This window comes from Pocillopora verrucosa, chromosome 3, assembly GCF_036669915.1.
Source record: "Pocillopora verrucosa isolate sample1 chromosome 3, ASM3666991v2, whole genome shotgun sequence".
Lineage (NCBI taxonomy): Eukaryota > Metazoa > Cnidaria > Anthozoa > Scleractinia > Pocilloporidae > Pocillopora > Pocillopora verrucosa.
In genome coordinates this window covers 2,742,455-2,765,082 of record NC_089314.1, presented here as the reverse complement: position 1 = coordinate 2,765,082, position 22,628 = coordinate 2,742,455, and the positions used below count along the sequence as shown (strand labels likewise).

General features: G+C 36.3%; 2 protein-coding genes and 1 pseudogene across 2 annotated transcripts; all 3 read right to left on the bottom strand.

Moving 5' to 3' along the window:
• Positions 1 to 299: 299 nt before the first annotated feature.
• Positions 300 to 4,894, bottom strand: LOC136279956 (octopamine receptor beta-1R-like). The gene is made up of 2 exons (XM_066164486.1): positions 4,723 to 4,894; positions 300 to 1,463 (listed from the first exon to the last, which is right to left on the bottom strand). The coding sequence occupies exon 2, from the start codon at positions 1,453 to 1,455 to the stop codon at positions 442 to 444; it is 1,014 nt and encodes a 337-aa protein (XP_066020583.1). The 5' UTR covers positions 1,456 to 1,463; positions 4,723 to 4,894; the 3' UTR covers positions 300 to 441.
• A 6,392-nt stretch (positions 4,895 to 11,286) lies between these two features.
• Positions 11,287 to 12,300, bottom strand: LOC136279340 (octopamine receptor beta-1R-like). Its single transcript, XM_066162975.1, has one exon. It carries the CDS (start codon positions 12,298 to 12,300, stop codon positions 11,287 to 11,289), a length of 1,014 nt encoding a protein of 337 aa, XP_066019072.1.
• A 5,694-nt stretch (positions 12,301 to 17,994) lies between these two features.
• On the bottom strand, positions 17,995 to 19,009 carry LOC131799459 (histamine H2 receptor-like; annotated as a pseudogene).
• Positions 19,010 to 22,628: the final 3,619 nt, after the last annotated feature.

The window sequence follows — 22,628 nt, the reverse complement described above, 5'->3', positions numbered from 1 at the left end:
AGGCAAGGAGAAGTCACCATAAATAGTTTATGATATTAGACAGCGGGGTCTGATTGATGCGAGCAACACCGCTTTCCACATCTAAGAAGCTTTCTTTGGCAAACAATAACTAAATTAGCACCTCAAAAGAAACTACTCAAGTCGAGGCCAATAATTTGATTTTTTTATTCAGGTTTGTTTGAAATTTCAAAAAGGCGCCTTCTGCGATATTACTCTCTCTCTCCCCGTCTCTCTCTCTCTTACCACTTTCTCTTTTTTAAGGCGTCTATAAATTATCCAACTGGTTTCCCTATAGCATAGTAGAAAACAAAACAAAACCGACCAACAGCAAGAAACAGCAATGACAAAAAGCAACCGTAATAAAAAAGATAAAAAGGAATGGAATAACTTTTCCGTCCTGTTTTTAAAAGAGGATGTTTTACTAACACAAATTCACTAGACTTAAAAGTTTGCTCCTTGTTCCTCTCGTTCGACGAGATCGTTGCTAGTAAACGCAGCAGCTTTCTTTGGCACAATTCTTGACCTTTCACGGCGGCAACAGAGCAGTTTGCGAAACTCCCCGCGGAACTCGCCATTTGTAAAGGCGTAAATGATGGGATTTATTACAGCACTCAGATAAAAGAAAAACATGGCAAGCAATGCTGTAATTCTTGAGCTGGTTTCAGGGGAAAAGCGAAACCAGAGGACAAGTGCCCACATTGGTATCCAGCAACACAAAAATCCTGCTGCCACAAGGATCAACATTCGAGTAAGCTTTATTTCTTTCACTGTGTTGCTTACTGCAGTATTGTCAGTACAGTTCCGTAGCGATGACACTACATTCTGTTGATGCTCATGGGTTTTCAGAAATATCTTATAATAAGTGAAAATGCCGACACACAACGGTAAAACAAAAAGTAATCCGATAGTGATGGAATAATGAACGATTTGACTTTCATTAGTTGGGTAATTAAAGGAGCACACTGCATAGCTTTGAATAAAATCGATTTTAACCCAATTTGTGGCACGGGCAATCAACAGGTAAAGTGCAAGTGAAAGCCACAAGCAACTCAGCCATATCTTAGATCTGCGGGGCGAAAAAATCCTCTTGTAATGGCTTGTCTTTACAATTTTCACGTAGCGGTTAATTGCTGTCAGACCAAGAGTTGCTGGGGTCACCTGAGAGGTGAACATATCAAAAAAGCCTTGAAATTGGCATAAAGCGTCGCCAAAGTCCCATCTTCCGATGATCAGCGTTGCAGAAGCTAACGTCATGTTTACTGTTCCACACAGTAGATCGCTGACCGCTAAAGCAATGATATACAGGTTTGTGGTTGATCGCAGGTTTGTGTTTCTGTATGCTGCTATACAAACCAGACTGTTTCCAATGATGCTTGTGATGTTCAATGAAACGCATGCAATTGCCTCAGTTATGACAGCAAGTAAGCTTCGGCTTGGTAGCTCTAAGTTTGACATAGCACCTTCTGGAAATAGAAGAAATTAAAAAGCAAGTAATTGAGTAAATTAATAAACAAATATGTGAAGAGAGATGAAGATTAACAAAATGGCTTTTCCCCTTTCCAGGCAAACTACATCACCCGCACCTTTATTCGCTCTCAGGGTTTGTGAACTGTCGAAATCTACTTGTAATCAGCTATCTAGTTATTATTTATATATTCGTTTATTTAGTGGCTTTTTGTCTTTCAACCGCGTGACCCATCTTAGTCTCGTCTTCTCGAATTGTAAGTTTATCCAATGCCAAGCAAGGGAACAGTGAGGTTTATGAAGACGTATGAAGATTAACGACAGCGTTACAATCACATTACTTCCTTAACATATATAACATATTGCTTTGAATACTACCATCATATTCCAACCCTAACGACAAGTGAAGAATACACTGAATACAAAACATCATACTGGTAACTCGTATAATACCTACGCATTTCTATCAGCTAAATAATCGTTCCTGATCGAGTGACTGTATTGCTAGAGAATCTCATACTACCTTTTTTTTCTGTTTTTTCATTTTATTTATTTATTTTTCCATTTTATAGGTAAAATACAGGAGTGTAATTTAACATGCGTTTCCAATTCTTTTGTATATCCAAACCGCATGTTAAAGCTCAACGGAAAAAATAAACATATTTAATATTTCCGTTCGAGTTTTAAACTTGTACAGTTGTATTGTCTCCCTTTGCAATCAACGGATACTTTTTTTAATCACCCACAGGTATAAGCTATCCACATACTCTGTACATGCAATGAGTATTTTGTTGATGTAGGCGCAAGCAACTTACAATTTATTTAAATTAGAAACAGTATTGATGACAAGCGAACGTTTGAAGATAAAGGTAAGCCGTCAAACCTGTTTTCTCTGTTTCTTTGTTCCTATTTTGCTATTTTGTGATTACAATCATAATCATCGTTTTCTTTATTATTGTTAATATTATCGTTGTTATTATTGTCGTTAACACCAGTCTGCCGAAAAGTTCCATTAGTTTGTTTCCACATTTACTTCTGGTGAAGTCTGGATCGAACATAAACTTTTTTGATATTTCCGTTCGAGTTTTAACCTTGTACAGTTGTATTATCTCCCGTTGCGATCAACGGATACTTCTTTTAATCTCCCATAGATATAAGCTATCCATTTACTCAGTACATGCAATGAGCATTTTGTTCATGTTGGCGCAAGCAATTGCTTACAATTTATTCAAATTAGAAACAGTATTAATGACAGGCGAACGTTTGAAGATAAACGTAAGCCGTCAAACCTGTTTTCTCTATTTCTTTGTTCATTTTTTTCTATTTTGTGATTACAATCATAATCATCGTTTTCTTCATCATTGTTAATATTATCATTGTTATTATTGTCGTTAACAACAGTCTGCCGAAAAGTTCCACTAGTTTGTTTCCATATTTACTTCTCGTGAAGCTTGGATCAAACATATCAGCTGAAGGAGTCAATTCATATTACTTTTATATTTTTTTCCGTATCCTTATATTTTTCCTGTTACAGACGACGTTAATTTGCATATATGATTTAAGTTTAAAATTGACGAACATTTATAGGGCATCCTTCAAACTTTCATCGCCTAAATAAATTATTTTAGTAATTGAATGTTTCGCTTGAATTGAAATCGATCGAAAACTTTAGCTGTCCATGCAAGCTTTCTGACTAAATTTTGAAAATTCTCCTTTCTCTCAACAAATCTTTAACAATGCATATGGGCTCCAAAAGGTGTATTTTGATAACGTCTGAGTAGAATTGACCTAAGAAAAATAAAATGTTGGATGATACACAAAACGGTAATCATTTATTGCCTTCGGTTGGGGCATCATTAAGGGAAGTTTCAAGATATGTCATTCTATTTCTGAAACTCTTTTGCGTTTTCAGTCTACCCTAAATTCAGTGTTAATAGATAGAAACATGGTAAATGAAGGCTTTATTAATCAGTTTAAAGTTAAAAGTAATCTTTTTATTGAATAGTCCTCGTATCCTCCCTTACTTAAAACTTTTTTCATAGAGGGTCTTTGTAACTTCCAGCGTTCAGACACAGAATTGAGCGAGGTGTTCCTAAAGCCAGTCAAACGTCAGCTTTTCCCCGCCGTCGCAGCACCACAGTTTCTTTGGAAACTTAGGCTCCTTTATAGTTTGCTTTATACTTGTCTTTTCCAATACGTACAAAATCGACACCTTTTTTTATTCTTTTCTTACATAAAAAGGTGAGAGCTGCAGGTGAGGGGGAAAGCTGTTTGCAATAGGTCTTAAAGACACAATTACTAATGGATTATTGTTTTTGTCTAAGGCCTAAAATACATTCATTCATCCAACATTTTTTATTTCAACATTTCCCAGACCGTTGTGTTATCAGGCTTTATAAATAAACGGAATTGGTCAAAAACCTATCGTCATTGCATCGGTAACCCAGAGAAATTTGACACAAAATTATAAAAGCAATAACCCACACTTTCTGTCGGTTTACCAGCGTAATACCCAACTCGGAACGTTGGGAAAACATGCACTCGAAAAGTTGTTAATCACAAGTAATAGTGTGGTGCGGTGCTTAATGACTTTCCACGAAAATGGCGAGAGCAATTGATAAATAAATGTACATGTGGAGTTTCACTACTCTATCTGAAAAAGATCGACGATTACGTCACTCCCTGTTTCCCCTGACCAAAAATGTTTGAAGAAAAATAATTATCTTACTTCGGTGATTGATAAAGTCACGAATGTGCCGCTGAATTTATTTGTGGCGCCGTTAGCTTTAAACTTTGTCTCACGATAAGAACTCAGAGAGCTCGACCAAAATTCTCAAAATTGCTAGTAAAGAACTCTAAAGCTCTCATTTTATTTGCTTCAAGGAACAGCTGGCTGCAAGTTAGTTGCGTATTTCGAATTTCTCAGTATGCGAGGAGTTTGTGACAATTATGTGAACTGTCCGCGATCCAAGCGAAAGTTTTTGCCAGTTTAAGCATTCACTGATAATTCTAATTAGACCTAGCGAAAGCTTTACTTTACGCTGAGATTCGATGAAAACAGGTCAGATCACAGAAGAATATGGGACGGTATTTATAATAGCTCAACGGCGGTCAACCTTCCTTGCAAGGTTGGAGCTATTGTCTTTTTAACTCTTCCAGTCTTTACCTGTCACAGTGCAGAGAGTGTGGCTTTTTTTAGAGTTAAAAAGTGGGTTTAAAAAGCGAGAAATGGATTATTAGATATCATCTGTAACTAACCTTAATTCCACAGGATAATTTCCCCAAAACGGTTTTGAAGTGGCTAATTCATACTTTGTTTTCAAAGTTGTCGATTACCTCAGCCAAACTGAGGTTCTTCCTAGTACAAAATGCCTTTTTCCTTTTAAATACCACAATTTTTGCTCATTTTCTATGAACTTTCAGGGTAAGAAAGGCCTTTTTATGCCTATGCCCATTTTTAAGGTAACTGCGGAAGGGCCAAGAGCGTTTGATGTATTTTTTACTTCCTCATAGTGACGTCTGCAAGACACACAATTGCTTAACGAAAGCCTACACAAATGCAATAAAGACTGAAACATCTGTACGTTTGACTATGATTTCAAGAAAAAAAAAATAAGTAGTTTTTTATTCTGCCGAAGTGCATATAAGTTTGCCGTTTTCGAAATACTTCGTCTTTTTCATTGAAGGTAACCCAAGAAAATTAATCTATACTTGCGTGAGCTTGATTGCGAATTTTTATCAGCATTTTTATTAGTTATATATCTGGCCTATCGGTCACGTGTAACTTGTAGCAGGTGGTAAGTTGAAAGGCGAGTTATTAAAAAGAATGAATTGTCTATTATTCGGCATAGCCCAAAGCTCTTGAGAAAACTATTATTTTGCTAGAAAAACACTGAAGTTGTGAAAATTAAGCTGGTCCGACTGATAAATACAAACGGTCATATAAACTGCGGTGTTTAACCAAGATTTCTAACCGGAAAAAGCGGCAACTTCATATGTGTAAATTGGGATTCTGTATGACTTGACTCAGTCAATAAGCATTTTATCATATGACCATGAATACCTTTTGAATATTTCGAAAAGTATGTTTTTACTTATTAGGACGCGATAGGGTGGCGTGCGCGGGAATAACCACAAAAAAAGATTATAACATAGCGCGTAAATTTGTCTAACAATAGGAAAATGAAGCACGCTCACGCAATTGAATTTGATTGGACAAATTTACTAGCTATGTTATAAATTTGCTTGCTTGAACACCACACCTATCAAGCCTGACAATAAAAAGAACAGCTTAAAGATCTTTGTAATCAATTAATCTTCGTTACTAAACGAATTTTGTCCAGGTTTGGGGAGACAAGAGCGGTTTTACAATTGTGTCATTAGGATTCCCGGATAAATTTCTAATTTACATAATTTTTTTCATGGGATAAATTTGGTTCAAGACACAATCTCACTCGATAGGAGCAGCAGCATACCGTCTTAAATAGCGTCCTTCGTAATAAAAATGTCCCTAGGTAAAGAAAAGTTCATGAGATAAATTTATTTCAAGCCCCAAGCTCACACGTAGACAAAATAAGTAGAAGCGGGAACATGTCGTCTCAAATAGCGTCCTTTGTTATAAAAATATCCCAGGTAAGGCGGCTCGTCATAATATCAACATTTTCCTGTGTGTGTGAAAGGATTAATTTTTTTTTTCTGAATCATAACTGAATTGAGATTAAACTTTCTGATAGCCGACGATCCTTGAGGGACTCACAAAGGTTTCCTTCGCGTAGCTGTCTTAAAAATGGACACCTTAGGACTAATAACACATTTTGAGGCTGGTAAAGTGCAACTTAATCTTTTATTTATGTCAAATTACTTATTAAATATGGAAATCTTTCTCATTTTTAGTACATTTACCTGCTCGAAGAAACTCACTATCCGATGGATAGGGGCTAAGAGTTTGAAGCCGTTGCCACCCAAAGATTAAAAAAGATGCGCGAGGTTTTCATTTAACACTTTAAATTTTAATTGCTAACAGGAAATCATGAATAGATTAATAATAATGATTTTTTTAAGAGCCGTTTATTCATTCTGATGATTATGAGTTTATTTAGGAGGAAGCATATTTGGGATGCAGGTTTGCGTCAAATTTTGTAATTCGCCTACTGCGTCATCATTTCATTCCCATGCATTTAATACCCCATTCACAAGAAAGCTTAAATATATATGTTTTAAACTGTTTTGTTAAACATGATTCAAATTCTTTTCTTTATAGAAGCTTCTTAAATCAACATCTGCCGACTTCAAGTTTCGCACAATGAATTACAAGTCAGCGATAAATTAGATATTATTGAAAGTTCAGTTTTTCAGTTCTCCGTTTCTTAATTTCATCATGCTAAATCCCGTTGAATTAAACATTTTGCTGGTGTGAATGGGGTCTTAATCAAAGGCGCGCATTCGTATATTTTCCTATATATAGAAATTACCTGGTTCTGTTTTTTTTTCCTATGGGAAGGAAGGTGTTGGTGGTTTTGGTTCTGTTACAGTGTATATATGATTAAAAATTTTTCTTTAAAGAGATCTGGCACACGACTGAGGAATATACTCTACCAACTTACTGTATTCTGATATGTTTGTACCAATTCGACAATTATAGCGGGAAATATCATGAACATTTCTACGAAACATTACATAAGTTACGTTCCCTTCTACTTTTAGCGGTACGATGTTATATCAGAAACTTTGAAAATCTACAAGACTTGTACGTTCGCTTTGCCCTCATGTTTTGCAATTTCCTTTTCATTAATTAAGGCAGCTACATTTCGTAGATCTCTTGCCTTTTCAAGGTGACAACAAAGCAGGTTCTGAAATTGCTTTCGAAATTCGCCAATAGTAGAGGAAAGTTGTTAACAAAGCTGCAATTCTTGGGCAGGTTTCAAAGGAAAATCGAAACCAGAATGTAAGTAATTTAGTGTTAACAACTGGGTTGAAAACGTAAATTAGCCACCGTAAAGGGTAAAAAAGCTGACGTTTCGAGCGTTAGCCCTTCGTCAGCGATTAGAGGAGTTGGATTAGATTAGAGTTGCTCTAATCGCTCTGACGAAGGGCTAACGCTCGAAACGTCAGCTTTTTTACCCTTTACGGTGGCTAATTTATGTTTTCAACCCAGTTGTTAACACTAAATTACCTGCTATACTCTCCCAACGACGCAGCACCACAGTTTCTTTAGAAACTTACCCCTTTATTCAGAATGTAAGTGCCTGCATTGGTATTCGGCAACACAAAAAGCCTGCGGCCACGTACAACAGCACCCGATTAATGTTTATTTCTTTCATTGAGTTGGTTACTGAACCATTGTCAGTCCTGTTCTGTAGCGACGAGACTACATTGTGTTAATGCTCATTGGTTTCATTTGAGAAAATTAGATATATGAATATATATATATATATATATATATAAATATTATGAGAGGAAAAAAGGGGACGTAACTACATTTCCCGACAAGCCTGTTTCGTGAATCGCTTCACTCTTCAGGGGTTTAATTAAACCCCTGAAGAGTGAAGCGATTCACGAAACAGGCTTGTCGGGAAATGTAGTTACGTCCCCTTTTTTCCTCTCATAATATTTATCCTGCTCTGCTTCAACGTATTGAGCACTGTTCCACGCGAAAATCGACTTGCAGACTTCCTATATATATATATATATATATATATATATATATATATATATATATATATATATCATATATACTCGTTTCAGTAGTGTTCTTAGCTGCGAGGATCTCTTAATTTCATCTCTCCACCGCAGTACAAATGTATGAATTTTCATATATCCAAAATCATCATTCACTTGGATGTTTAATTGGACCCAGTTCCCAGATGGCTTGTTAGCTCAATTGGTAGAGCGCTGCACCGGTATCGCAGAGGTCATGGGTTCAATTCCCGTACGGGCCTGAATCTTTTTCAGGTCCTATTTACAACTAATCGTTTCAGTAGTGTTCTTAGTTGCGGGGATCTCTTAATTTCATCTCTCCACCGCAGTGCAAATATATGAATTTTCATATATCTAAAATCATCATTAACTTGGATGTTTATTTGGACCCAATTCATTGATCAGTTTCCAGTTGGCTTGTTAGCTCAATTGGTAGAGCGCTGCACCGGTATCGCAGAGGTCATGGGTTCAATTCCTGTACGGGCCTGAATTTTTTTCAGGTCCTATTTACAACTATTCGTTTTAGTAATGTTCCTAGCTGTGAGGATCTCTTAATTTCATTGTTAAGATATGTGACTCTTTATTATTTTACCACCTTAGAAACAAAAAAAAATCACACCTCAATAAAGCCTAATAACTTAACTTTGCGCCAATAGGATTTTCATTGCAATCCTTTTCGTTAAATCGACAAAAAAACCGCTTAAACATGACTTTCGAATAATAAGTTAAGAAGGGAGAGCGCACCGAAATATCGAAAACTGATATCTCGCACAAAATATGAGGTTAAGAGTAGTACTTTACATTGCACAAATCTTGCCAACTCTTATTTTAGATCCTCACAAAAATTTCAGCCCTAACCCATATACCAGTCCGGAGAAATAATATCTTAAAGTGGGCGCACTCATTTCACCCTTTTTTTTTAAATATGAAAAATGTATGCAAACGATATGCAAAAATAAACGAATAAATTAACAAATAAATCAAAATTTGACAAAAAAAAAAAAAAAACTAACAACAACAACAACAAAAACGAAAAACACACCATCGTAATCACAAAGACAAGGCAACACTATGATATAAAGTTAATATGCCTAACCTTAAAAAACGAAACCTTTAGGCCATCTACAGGAGTCCTAAGCAATTATGTTTGACGTTTGACGAACGAAATCTCCCTCTAACATGTTTTCCATCTCAAAATCTACTCGGGAACTATTTCGTCGACGTAGAAAGTCTTGCAGGTATCGTTGCGAGCTATTATAAGCACTGTTACGTCATTGATATTGTCAGGCGCTAATTTTTAACTCTTTGCTGGCTTCTTTTTTCAAATTCTATTTATTTTCTCCACATATCATAACTTTAAAGCTCTAAATATAAGTTATTTTTTATACCTCTCTTTAGGGAATGTCGCTTAGTCAATGCTCGTATCCTTTTTCCTACTTCAACGTTGTCTATGCTCAAATTTGCCTATGTCGATGTTAGGAGAGCATTTCATTTGTAAATTTATAACCTGGCTGCAGAGCTTTGAACCAGGCGAATCAACTTGTCTACATCAAACTAATATTAATTTGTGTTAAGAAAGTCTGTATTTCAGTCCATATAAGTTAGTGTCTTTCTAGAAGTAAAAGGGAATTTTAAAGTCTGGCAAACAAGATATTGTTGAGGACTTGATTTGAATAACAGTTATTCCTATATGTATTTTTACGGCATACATCTTTATGGGCATAGAACTTGGAGCTCTAACAGCCGGCATCTGAAGTCTTTGTAGGACGTTTTCCGACGAAAATGTTTTAACCTTTGGTTTATCTCGGCGTCCCATGTTCCACTGAAAGCGTTTACAAAATGCATTCATACTTATCCATGACAGATGAGTGGTAGGAGTGCCTCAGTAACAAAAAAAAAGCAATCACCCCAGAGAGCATCAATTCCGTTCTCTTGATTCTTCGTTAAGTGTAAAAGACTTCTGAAACTGATTCCGAAATATCCTATAACGTTCTTAGTAGGTGGCTATTAATTATGCTGTAATCATGGTTGCAAATGAAAGCGCGCATATGGAAAATTATTCATGGAAATGGTTGGGTGAAACATCTCCAAAGGTTATTGCACTCTTTCAACCGCAACTTTCATTTTTTTTCTTTGCGAACTGGGGTTTTTCTGGTTCTCCTGTAGTTTTTCATAAACGACTGGGTGTCACCTCTAATCAACTAAAAGCATTTTGTGCCAATTTGTTATGAGTTTAGAAAAAATCTATGTTCGATGATAACGAATAAGTTGCTGATTACATCACAGGCATCAGAAAGAGAAACTCAGGGGAAAGTTATTCTGCTTTAGAAGCTGGCTGTTAACAAACGGAAAGTCGAATAAAATTAATCTATTTTCCTTTTAACCATCATGCCCTTGGATCTGAAACTATCCGGTTAAGGACAAAAGCTTTGACGTTATAAATAAAAAATTCCGAAGAAGCAAAAGGTTACACTGAACGCTTTTATATCGTGTTTGCTATCAGATTATTCAATCTAGTATTCAAATTCAGTTCATTGTATTTTCACCGCACGCATAGCAAAATCTATCCAATTCGTACTCACAACCCTTCCACAATTTAGAAGTGAACTGATGTCGTCTTCTCGTGTTCAGCACTAGGCAAGGAGAAGTCACCATAAATAGTTTATAATATTAGACAGCGCGGTCTGATTGGTGCGAGCAACATCGCTTTCGACATCTAAGGAGCTTTCTTTGGCAAACAATAACTAAATCAGCACCTCAAAAGACACTACTCAAGTCGAGGCCGGTAATTTGATTTTTTTATTCAGGTTTGTTTCAAATTTCAAAAAGGCAATATTACTCTCTCTCTCTCTCTCTCTCTCTCTCTCTCTCTCCCACTCTCTTACTACTTTCTCTTTTTTAAGGCGTATATAAATTATCCGACTGGTTCCCCTCGTGTCTGCCTCTTTGAGAAATCTGAGCCCAAGCATAGTAGAAAAAAAAACAAAACCGACCAACAGCAAAAAACAGCAAAAAAAAAACAAAAAAAAAACAAAGCAACCGTAATAAAAAAGATAAAAAAGAATAGAATAACTTTTGCGTCCTGTTTTTAAAAGAGGATGTCTTACTGACACAAATTCGCTAGACTCAAAAGTTTGCTTCTTGTTCCTCTCGTTCGACGAGATCGTTGCTAGTAAACGCAGCAGCTTTCTTTGGCACAATTCTTGACCTTTCACGGCGGCAACAGAGCAGTTTGCGAAACTCCCTGCGGAACTCATCATTTGTAAAGGCGTAAATAATGGGACTGATTACAGCACTCATATAAAAGAAAAACGTGGCAAGCAGTGCTGTAATTCTTGAGCTGGTTGCAGGGGAAAAGCGAAACCAGAGGACAAGTGCCCACATTGGTATCCAGCAACACAAAAATCCCGCTGCCACAAGGAGCAACATTCGAGTAAGCTTTATTTCTTTCACTGTGTTGCTTACTGCAGTATTGTCAGTACGGTTCCGTAGCGATGACTCTACATTCTGTTGATGCTCATGGGTTTTCAGAAATATCTTATAATAACTGAAAATGCCAACACACAACGGTAAAACAAAAAGTAATCCAACAGTGATGGAATAATGAACGATTTGACTTTCACTAGTTGGGTAATGAAAGGAGCACATTGCGTAGCCTTGAATAAAATCGATTTTAACCCAATTTGTGGCACGGGCAATCAACAGGTAAAGTGCAAGGGAAAGCCACAAGCAACTCAGCCATATCTTAGATCTGCGGGGCGAAAAAATCTTCTTGTAATGGCTTGTCTTTATAATTTTCATGTAGCGGTTAATTGCTGTCAAACCAAGTGTTGCTGGGGTCACGTGAGAGGTGAACATATCAACAAAGCCTTGAAATTGGCATAAAGCGTCGCCAAAGACCCATCTTCCGATGATTAGCGTTGCAGAAGCTAACGTCATTTCTACTGTTCCACACAGCAGATCGCTGACCGCTAAAGCAATGATATACAGGTTTGTGGTTGATCGCAGGTTTGTGTTTCTGTATGCTGCTATACAAACCAGACTGTTTCCAATGATGCTTGTGATGTTCAATGAAACGCATGCAATTGCCTCAGTTATGACGGCAGGTAAGCTTCGGCTTGGTAGCTCTAAGTTTGACATGGCACCTTCTGAAAATAGAAGAAATTAAAAAGCAATTAATTGAATAAATGAATAAACAAATAAATGAACAGAGATGAAAATTAATTTGGTGAAAATAATGGATATCCCTCTTTCCCGGCAAACTACATCACCCGCACCTTTCATTCGCTCTCAGGGTTTGTGAACTGTCGAAATATACTTGTAATCATCTATCTATTTATGTATTCGTTTATTTATTGGCTTTTTTGTCTTTCAACCGCGTGACCCAACGTAGTCTCGTCTTCTCGAATTGTAAGTTTATCCAATACCAAGCCAGGGAACAGTGAGGTTTATGAAGACCGTCTTCATAAACCTCACTGTATGAAGATTAACGGCAACGTTACAATCACATAACGTCCTTAACATATAATTGCTTTGAATATTACCCTCATATTTCAACTTGAACGACAAGTGAAGAACACGCTGAATATAAACATCATATTAGTAACTCGTAAAATGCCTACGCATTTCTATATGCTAAATAATCGTTCCTGATCGAGTGACTGTATTGCTAGAGAATCTCGTACTACCTTTTTTTTCTTTCTTTCTTTCTTTTCCATTTTGTAGGTTAAATACAAGTGTATAATTTAGCATGCGTTTCCAATTCTTCTGTATGTCCAAACCGCAAGTTATTTCTCAACGGAAAAAATAAACATATCTAATATTTCCGTTCGAGTTTTAAACTTGTACAGTTGTATTGTCTCCCTTTGCAATCAACGGATTTTTTTTTTAATCTCCCACTGATATAAGCTATCCATATACTCTGTACATGCAATGACTATTTTGTTGATGTAGACGTAAGCAACTACTTACAATTTATTCAAATTAGAAACAGTATTAATGACAAGCGAACGTCTGAAGATAAATGTAAGCCGTCAAACCTGTTTTCTCTGTTTCTTTGTTCCTGTTTTGCTATTTTGTGATCACAATCATAATCATCGTTTTCTTCATCATTGTTAATATTATCATTGTTATTATTGTCGTTAACACCAGTCTGCCGAAAAGTTCCACTAGTTTGTTTCCACATTTACTTCTCATGAAGCTTGGATCAAACATATCAGCTGAAGGCGTCAATTCATATTACTTTCATATTTTCTCCGTATCTCTATGTTTTTGTTGTTACAGAAGGACGTTAATTTGCATATATAATTCAAGTTTATAATTGCCTATCATTTATAGGATTTCCTTCACACTTTTGTGGCCTAGATAAATTATTTTAGTAATTGAACGTTTCGCTCGAAGATTACCTCGCTCCCTGTTTCCCACACCAAAAATATTTTAAGACAAATAATCATCTTACTTCGATGATTGATAAAGTCACGAATGTGCTGCTGAATTTATCTGTGGTGCCGTTAGCTTTAAACTTTGTCTCACGATAAGAATCAGAGAGCTCGACCAAATTTCTCAAAATTTCTAGTAAAGAACATTAAAGTTCTCATTTTATTTGCTTCAAGGGACAGCTGGCGGCGAGTTAGTTGCGTACTTCGAATTTTCCTATGCGAGGAGTTTGTGACAATTATGTGTACTGTCCGCGATCCAAGCAAAAGTTTTTGCCAGTTTAAGCATTCACTGATGATTCTAATTAGACCTAGCGAAAGCTTTACCTTACGCTGAGATTCGATGAAACAATTGAGATCACAGAAGAATATGGGACGGCTCAACGCGGTCAAACTTCCTTGTCTTTACCTGTCACAGTGCAGAGAGTGTGGCTTTTTTTAGAGCTAAAAAAATCAGGTTTAAAAAGCAAAAAATGTATTACTGGAGATATTATCTGTAACTAACCTTAATTCCACAGGAAAATTTCCCAAAAACGGTATTGAAGTGGCTACTTTATACTTATACGTCTGCAAAACACACATTGCTGAACGAAAGCCTAAACAAATGCAATAAAGACTGAAACATCTGTATGTTTGACTATAATTTCATGAAAAAAAATTAGTTTTTTTATTCTGCCGAAGTGCATATAAGTTTGCCGTTTTCGAAATACTTCGTCTTTTTCATTGAAAGATAACCCCAGAAAATTACTCTTCACTTGCGTAAGCTTGATTGCGAATTTTCATTAGCATTTTTATTAGTTACATATCTGGCCTATTGTCACGTGTAACTTGTAGCAGGTGGTAAGTTGAAAGGCGAGGTATTAAAAAGAATGAATTGTTTATTAGTCGGCATAGCCCTCAAGCTCTTGAGAAAACTGTCATTTTGCAAGAAAAACACTGAAGTTGTGAAAATTCAGCTGGTCGGACTGATTAATGGAAACTATCATATAAACTGCGGTGTTTAACAAAGATTTCTAACCTGGGAAAAGCGGTAACTTCATATGTGTAAATTGGGATTATGTATGACTTGACTCAGTCAAGAAGCATTTTATCAAATGACCCTGAATAACTTTTTAATATTTCGAAAAGTATGTTTTTATTTAAATAGGAGGCGATAGACTGGCGTGCGCGGGAACTACTACAAAAAAGATTCTACGATAAAAACTCTTCCTTCCTTTTTCGAGTCAGAGCAGAAAATTCCGATTCATCGAAGAGCGTGAACGTGGCTATTTTCTCATTTCTGCTCACTACTGTAGGTCAGTTTATGTTTTTGTCCGCTTGTCTTTCACGAACACGTGAAGTGAAACAACTTTTCTTTATCCCTATTAAAGCATAGCTGTCAAGGAGTGGTATACTTGTGAAAAATAACAATTGGTTCATACGTCAGCGTGCGTTCCTCGAGATATGAAGCACGCGGGAAGTTTGGAGAGCACGAAAGATGCCTATGAGTTGCTTTAGGCGTAACCGCGAGCAACTCTAGCTTCTTGAAAATTTCCAACCCAATGGTTTAAATGTTGTAAAAGGTTTAACATTCCATCTGCTACGCTTCAGTGCGTTGATAATTTGTTTCAGGAAAACATTTCGCTTCGCTGAAAACGATCTTGTTTCCATGTTTGGCTTAAATTACCGCCGAAGTCTTAACCAGTTTTTTAATAGTAAAAATTGCGGAGAAAATTTTTTCTCGAGGGATTTTTTTGCTGACGTCATGAGCGTGCACAATAGGAATATGAAGCGCGCTCACGCAATTGAATTTGATTAGACAAATTTACTAGCTATGTTATAATGAATTGACTTTAAATTTTCTGACAACCGACGATCCTCGCGGGACTCACTAAGGTTTTCTTTGCGTATAGCTGTCTTAAAAATTGACGCCTTGATAACACATTTTGAGGCTGGTAAAGTGTAAATTAATCTTTTATTTATGGTAAATTACTTATTACATGTGGAGTTTACGTACTCATAGAACCTCACTATCCGATGGATAGGGGCCAAGAGTTCCAAGCCATGGCCACTCAACTATTAAAAAAGATGCTTGAGGCTCTAACATAACACTTGAAATTTTAATTGCTATCAGGGAATCATGAATAGATTAGTGATAATGATTTTTGATGAGCCGTTTATTCATTCTGATGATTGTGAGTTTATTTAGGAGAAAGCATATTTGGGATGCAGGTTTGCGTCAAACGTTTTAATTCGCCTACTGCTTCATCATTTCCTTCCCATGCAACTAATACCCAATTCACAACAAAGCTTAAAAATGTTTTAAGCAGTTTTCTTAAACACGATTTAAATTTTTTTTTTCATAGAAGAATCTTAAACCAACATCTGTCGACTTCAAGTTTAGCACGATGAAATTACAAGTCAGCGGTTACTTAAATACTATTGAAAGTTCAATTTTTCAGTTCTCTGTGTCTGAATTTCATCACGCTAAATCCCATTTAAATTAAACGTTTTTTGCTGGTGTGAATGGGGTCTTAATAAAAGGCGTGCATTCGTATATTTTCCTATACGAAGAAATTACCAGGTTCTGGTTTTTTTTTCCTATGGGAAGGAAGGGTGTTGGTGGTTTCGGTTCTGATACGGTGTGTATATGATTAAATTAAAATTTAACTTTATATCAGTTTATTCAAACTAGGCACCATTGATAAGATACATTGGTCAATATCATTAGAAACTTTCAAGGAGCATGCACCTTTGAGAAATTAAGGGCAAAAGCGAGACCAAATTTCCATGAAAAGTTGTAAAGGTATGTGACTCTTCATTCTTTTACAACCTTAACCAAACTAAATAAAAATTACATCCCAATAAAGCCCAAAAGGTCAACTTTGCGCCAGTAAGAATTTTATTATTACAATCCTTTTCGTTAAATCGACAAAAAAAAAAAACGCTTAAATATGACTTTCAAATAATAAGCTAAGTAGGGAGAGCGCACCCAAATATAGATAAGAATGTCTTGCACAAAATATAAGGTTAAGAGAAGTATTTTACATTGCGCAGATGTACAACTTTATTCTAAATCCCCATACAATTTCAGCCCTACCCTTACATCAGTCTGGAGAAATAATGTCTTGCAGTGGGCGCACTCATTTCTTAACTTTTTTAAAATAAGAAAAATAGATGCAAATGATATGAAAAATTTAAAAACAAAATTAACAAAAAATTCGACAAAAAAAAAACAACAACAACGACAACGACAACGACAACGACAACGACGACGACGACGACGACGACGACGACGACGACGACGACGACGACGACGACGACGACGACGACGACGACGACGACGACGACGACGACGACGACGACGACAACGACAACGACAACGACAACGACAAGAAAAAATCAAAAGACAAAGGGCAATACTATGATATAAAATAAGTATGCCTAACCTTGAAAAACGGACAAAAAATGGGGAGAGCGCACGAAACCTTTAGGCCATCTACAGGGGTCCTTAGCAGTTATATTTGACATTTGACGAATAAAATCTCCCTCTAACATGCTTTCCATCTTAAAATACACTCAGAAACTATTTCGGCGACGTAGAAAGTCTTGCAGGTATCGTTGCGAGCTATTTCTTATCACTGTTACGTCATTAATATTGTTATCAGCTGTAGGCGCCAAGTTTTATCACTTTGCTGGCTACTTTTTCAAATTCTATTTATTTCCTCCCAGAAAAACGTTGCTTTGCACATATCATCACTTTAAAGCTCGCAATATAAGTTATTTTTCATACCTAACTCCGCTTTTCTGGTCATCTCGTAGTTTTTCATAAACGACAGAGCGTCACCTTCAATCAACTAAAAGCATTATGTGCTAATTTATTATGAGTTTAGAAAAAATCCTATGTTCGAGTATCGCAAGTAATTTGCTGATTACACCACAGGCATCAGAAAGAGAAACTCAGGGTAAGTTATTCTGCTTTAGTGGCTGGCTGTTCACAAACAGAAAGTCGAATAAAATTCACTTCTAATTAAATTTATCTAACCAATTATGACAAATGCTTCGACGTTTAAATAGAAAATTCCGAAGAGGCAAAAGGAACGATCTTTGCTTGCCATCAGATTATTCAATTTGGTATTCCAATTAGGTTCCTCACAATTTTATCGCAGGAATGGTAAAATCTATTCAATTTGTACTCGCAACTCATCCAAAATTTAAAAGTGAACTGATGTCATCCTCTCAGCATTTGGCAAGGAGACATCACCATAAACAATTTATAATTGATTGGTGCGAGAAACACAGCTTTCGACACCTAAGAAGCTTGCTTTGACAAACAATAACTAAATAAGAAAAAAAAATGGAATAACTTTTCCTTCCTGTTTTCAAAAGAGGATGTTTCATTAACACAAATCCATTGGACTTAAAAGTTTGCTTCTTGTTCCTCTCGTTCGACGAGGTCGTTACCAGTAAACGCAGCAGCTTTCTTTGGCACAATTCTTGGCCTTTCACGGCGGCAACAGAGCAGTTTGCGAAATTCCCTTTGGAACTCGCCATTTGTGAAAGCATAAATAATAGGATTGATTGAAGCACTCAAATTAAATAAAAAAGTGACAATCAATGTTGTAATTCTTGAGCTGGTCTCAGGGGAAAAACTAAACCAGAGGAAAAGTGCCCACATTGGTATCCAGCAACACAAAAATCCCGCTGCCACAAGGATCAACATTCGAGTAAGCTTTATTTCTTTCACTGTGTTGCTTATTGCAGTATTGTCAATACAGTTCCGTAGCGATGACACCACATTCTGTTGATGCTCATGGGTTTTCAGAAATATCTTATAATAACTGAAAATGCCGACACACAACGGTAAGACAAAAAGTAATCCAATAGTGATGCAATAATGAAAGATTTGACTTTCACTGGTTGGGTAATCAATGCAGCACAGTGCTAAGCCTTGAATAAAATCGATTTTAGCCCAATTTGTGACACGGACAATCAGCAGGTAAAGTGCAAAGGAAAGCCACAAGCAACTCAACCATATCTTAGATCTGCGGGGCGAAAAAATCTTCTTGTAATGGCTTGTCTTTACAATTTTCATGTAGCGGTTAAACGCTGTCAAACCAAGGGTTGCTGACGGTAATATTATAGGCAAATGCATCAACAAAGCCTTGAAATTGGCATAGGGCGTCGCCAAAGACCCATCTACCGATGATAAGCGTGGCAGAAGTTAACGGCATCTGTACTATTCCACACAGCAGATCGCTGACAGCTAAAGCAATGATATACAGGTTGGTGGTTGATCGCAGGTTTGAGTTTCTGTGTGCTGCTATACAAACCAGACTGTTTCCAATAATGCTTATGATGCACAATGCAATGCAAATACTTGCCTCAGTTATGACAATAGGTACGCTTCGACTTGGTAGCTCTGAGTTTAACATAGCACCTTCTGAAAATAAAATAAATTAAAGAGCAAATAATTGAATAAATGAATAAACAGGCAAATGAACAGAGATGAAAATTAATTAGGTGAAAATAATGGATTCCCTCTTTCCCAGCAAACTACATCATCCGCGCCTTTAATTCGCTCTCAGGGTTTACGAACTTTCGAAATATTCTTTATTTATATGCTCGTTTACTTATTGGCTTAATTTCAACCGCGTGACCTGTGACCTGCACAATTATGATAAGCTATCTCGTGTCTATTTCAAAGGCTATAAGTCTATAAATCTTTCGAAATCTTCTTTTGATTATTTATCTAGTTATTCATTTATATGTTCGTTTACTTATTGGCTTTTTTTATTTCAGTTGCGTACCTGTGACCTGCACAATTATGATAAGCTCGTGTCTATCTCAAAGACAATAAGACTAAGTCTATCTCAAAGACTAATAAAATTTACTCGTGCTTATTTATTCCAAATTGCACTCGAAATCATGTGATTACCTATCCTAACATATAATTGCTTTGAATACCTCCCTGATATTTCAACTCTAACGACTAGGTAAGAACACACTGTATATAAAACATCATACTGGTAACTCGTAAAATGCCTACGCATTTCTATCAGCTAAATAATCCTTCCCGATAGAGTGTTTGTATTGTTAGAGAAGCTCATACCACCTTTTTTTTTTTAATTTGGTAGATAAAATGCAGGTGTTTTATTTAGCATGTGTTTCCAAGTCTTCCGTAAAACCAAACCGCAAGCCATTTCTCACCGGAAAAATAAACTTATTTGATGTTTCCGTTCGAGTTTTAACCTTGTGCAGTTGTGTTGTCTCCCGTTGCAATCAACGGATACTTTTTTTAATCTGCCACAGATATAAGCTATCCATATACTCAGTACATGCAATGAGCATTTTGTTTATGTTGGCGCAAGCAACTGCTTACAATTTATTCAAATTAGACGGTGACAGTATTAATGACAAGATATCGTTTGAAGATAAATTTAAGGCGACAAACCTGTTCTATTTCTTAGGTCCTGGTTTGCTATTTTGTGATTACCATCATAATCATCGTTTTCCTCATCATTGTTAATATTATCATTATTGTCATAATTGTCGTTACAACCAGTCTGCCGAAAACTTCCACTGGTTCGTTTCCATATTTACTTCTTATGAAGCTTGGATCGAACATATCAGCTGAAGGCGCCAATTCATATTACTTTTATATTTTTTCCTTATCCTCATATTTTTCCTGTTACAGAGGACGTTAATTTTCATAAATAATTTAAGTTTGAAATTGACGATCATTTATAGGGCTTCCTTCAAACTTTCGTCGCCTAAATAAATTATTTCAGTAATTGAAAGTTTCGCTTGAATTGAAATCGATCGAAAAATTAGGCTGTCCATGCAAGCTTTCAAGCTAAATTTTGAAAATTCTCCTTTCTTTCAACCAATCTTGAACAATGCAGATGGGCTCAAAAAGATGTATTTTGACAACGTCTGAATAAATTTGACTGAAGAAAATAAAATTGGATTATAAACAAGACAGTTATCATTTATTGCCTTCGGTTGGGGTATCATTTAGGGAAGTGTCAAGATATGTCATTCTATTTCTGAAACTCTTTTGCGTTTTCAGTCAACCCTGAATTCAGTGTGAATAGATAGAAACATGAATAAATGAAAGCTTTATTAACCAGTTTAAAGTTAGAAGCAATCTTTTTATTGAATAGTCGTCGTATCTTCCCTTACTTAAAACTGTTTTTATAGAGGGTCCATGTAACTTCCAGCGTTCATACACAGAATCGAGCGAGATGTTCCTAAAGCCGGTCAGACCGTTGTGTCATCAAGCTTTATAAATAAACGAGGTTGGTCAAAAACCTATCTTTTATCGCACGGTAACCCAGAGAAATATGAAACAATATGTTTTGCTTTAAGTTTATTTTATAAAAGCAATAAACCACACTTTCTGTCGGTTTACCAGCATAATACCCCACTCGGAACGTTGTGAAAACACTCGAAAAGTTGTTAATCCCAAGTAAGAGGCGAGTGATTCACAATCTTTTCCAGTAACACGGTTCTCCAAATATTTTAAGTTGGTTATTAATTTGGTAAAACGATTGAAAGTGCGGTGTGTTGCTTAATGACTTTCCGCAAAGATGGCGAAAGCAATTGATAAATAAATGTACATGTGGAGTTTTACTTCTCTACTCGAGAAAGAGAGAAGATTACTTCACTCCCTGTTTCCCACGCCAAAAATATTTGAAGAAAAATAATCATCTGATAAGGTCACGAATGTGCTGCTGAATTTATCTGTGGCGCCGTTAGTTTTCAACTTTGTCTCACGAGAGCTTGACCAAATTTCTCAAAATCGTTTGTGAAGAACTCTAAAGCTCTCATTTTATTTGCTTCAAGGAACAGCTGGCTGCGAGTTAGTCGCGTATTTCGAATTTTCTTATGCGAGGAGTTTGTGACAATTTTGTGTAGTGTCCGCGATCCAAGCAAAAGTTTTTGCCAGTTTAAGCATTCACTGATAATTCTAATTAGACCTAGCGCAAGCTTTACCTTACGCTGAGATTCGATGAAAACAAGTCAGACCACAGAAGAATATGGGACGGTATTTATAATAGCTCAACGCGGTGAAACTTCCTTGCAAGGTTGGAATTATTGTCTCTCTACCAGTCTTTACCCGTCACAGTGCAGAGAGTGTGGCTTTTTTTTAGAGCTAAAAATTAGGTTTAAAAAGCGAAAAACGGATTACTTGAGATCTTATCTGTAACTAACCTTAATTCCACAGGAAAATTTCCCCAAAACGGTATTGAAGAGGCTAATTAACATTTGTTTCCAAAGTTCACGATTGCCTAATCCAAATTGAGGCTCTTCTTAGTGCAAAAATAACACAATTTCTGTTCATTTTCTACAAACTTTCAAAGTAAGATAGGCTTTCTTATGTCTATGCCCATAAGGTAACAGCGGAAGGGCCAGGAGTTTTTGATGTATTTTTAACTTCCTCATAGTGACGTCTGCAAGACACACAGTTGCTGATCGAAAGCCTAAACAAATGCAGTAAAGACTGAAACATCTGTATGTTTAACTATGATTTCAAGAAAAAAAATAATTTTTTTTATTCTGCCGAAGTGTATATAAGTTTGCCGTTTTCGAAATACTTCGTATTTTTCATTGAAAGATAACCCCAGAAAATTACTCTTTACTTGCGTGAGCTTGATTGCGAATTTTCATCAGCATTTTTATTAGTTACATAACTGGCCTATTGTCACGTGTAACTTGTAACAGGTGGTAAGTTGAAAGGCGAGGTATTAAAAAAGAATGAATTGTCTATTATTCGGCATAGCCCTCAAGCCCTTGAAAAAACTGTCATTTTGCAAGAAAAACACTGAAGTTGTGAAAATTCAGCTGCTCCGACTGATAAATGTTAACTATCATAAAAATTGCGGTGTTTAACAAAGGTTTCTAACTTGGGAAAAACGGTAACTTCATATTTGTAAATAAGGATTATGTATGACTTGACTCAGTCAATTAGCATTTCATCATATGATCATGAATAACTTTTGAATATTTCGAAAAGCTTGTGTTTACTCAAATAGGACGCGAAGCCTGGCG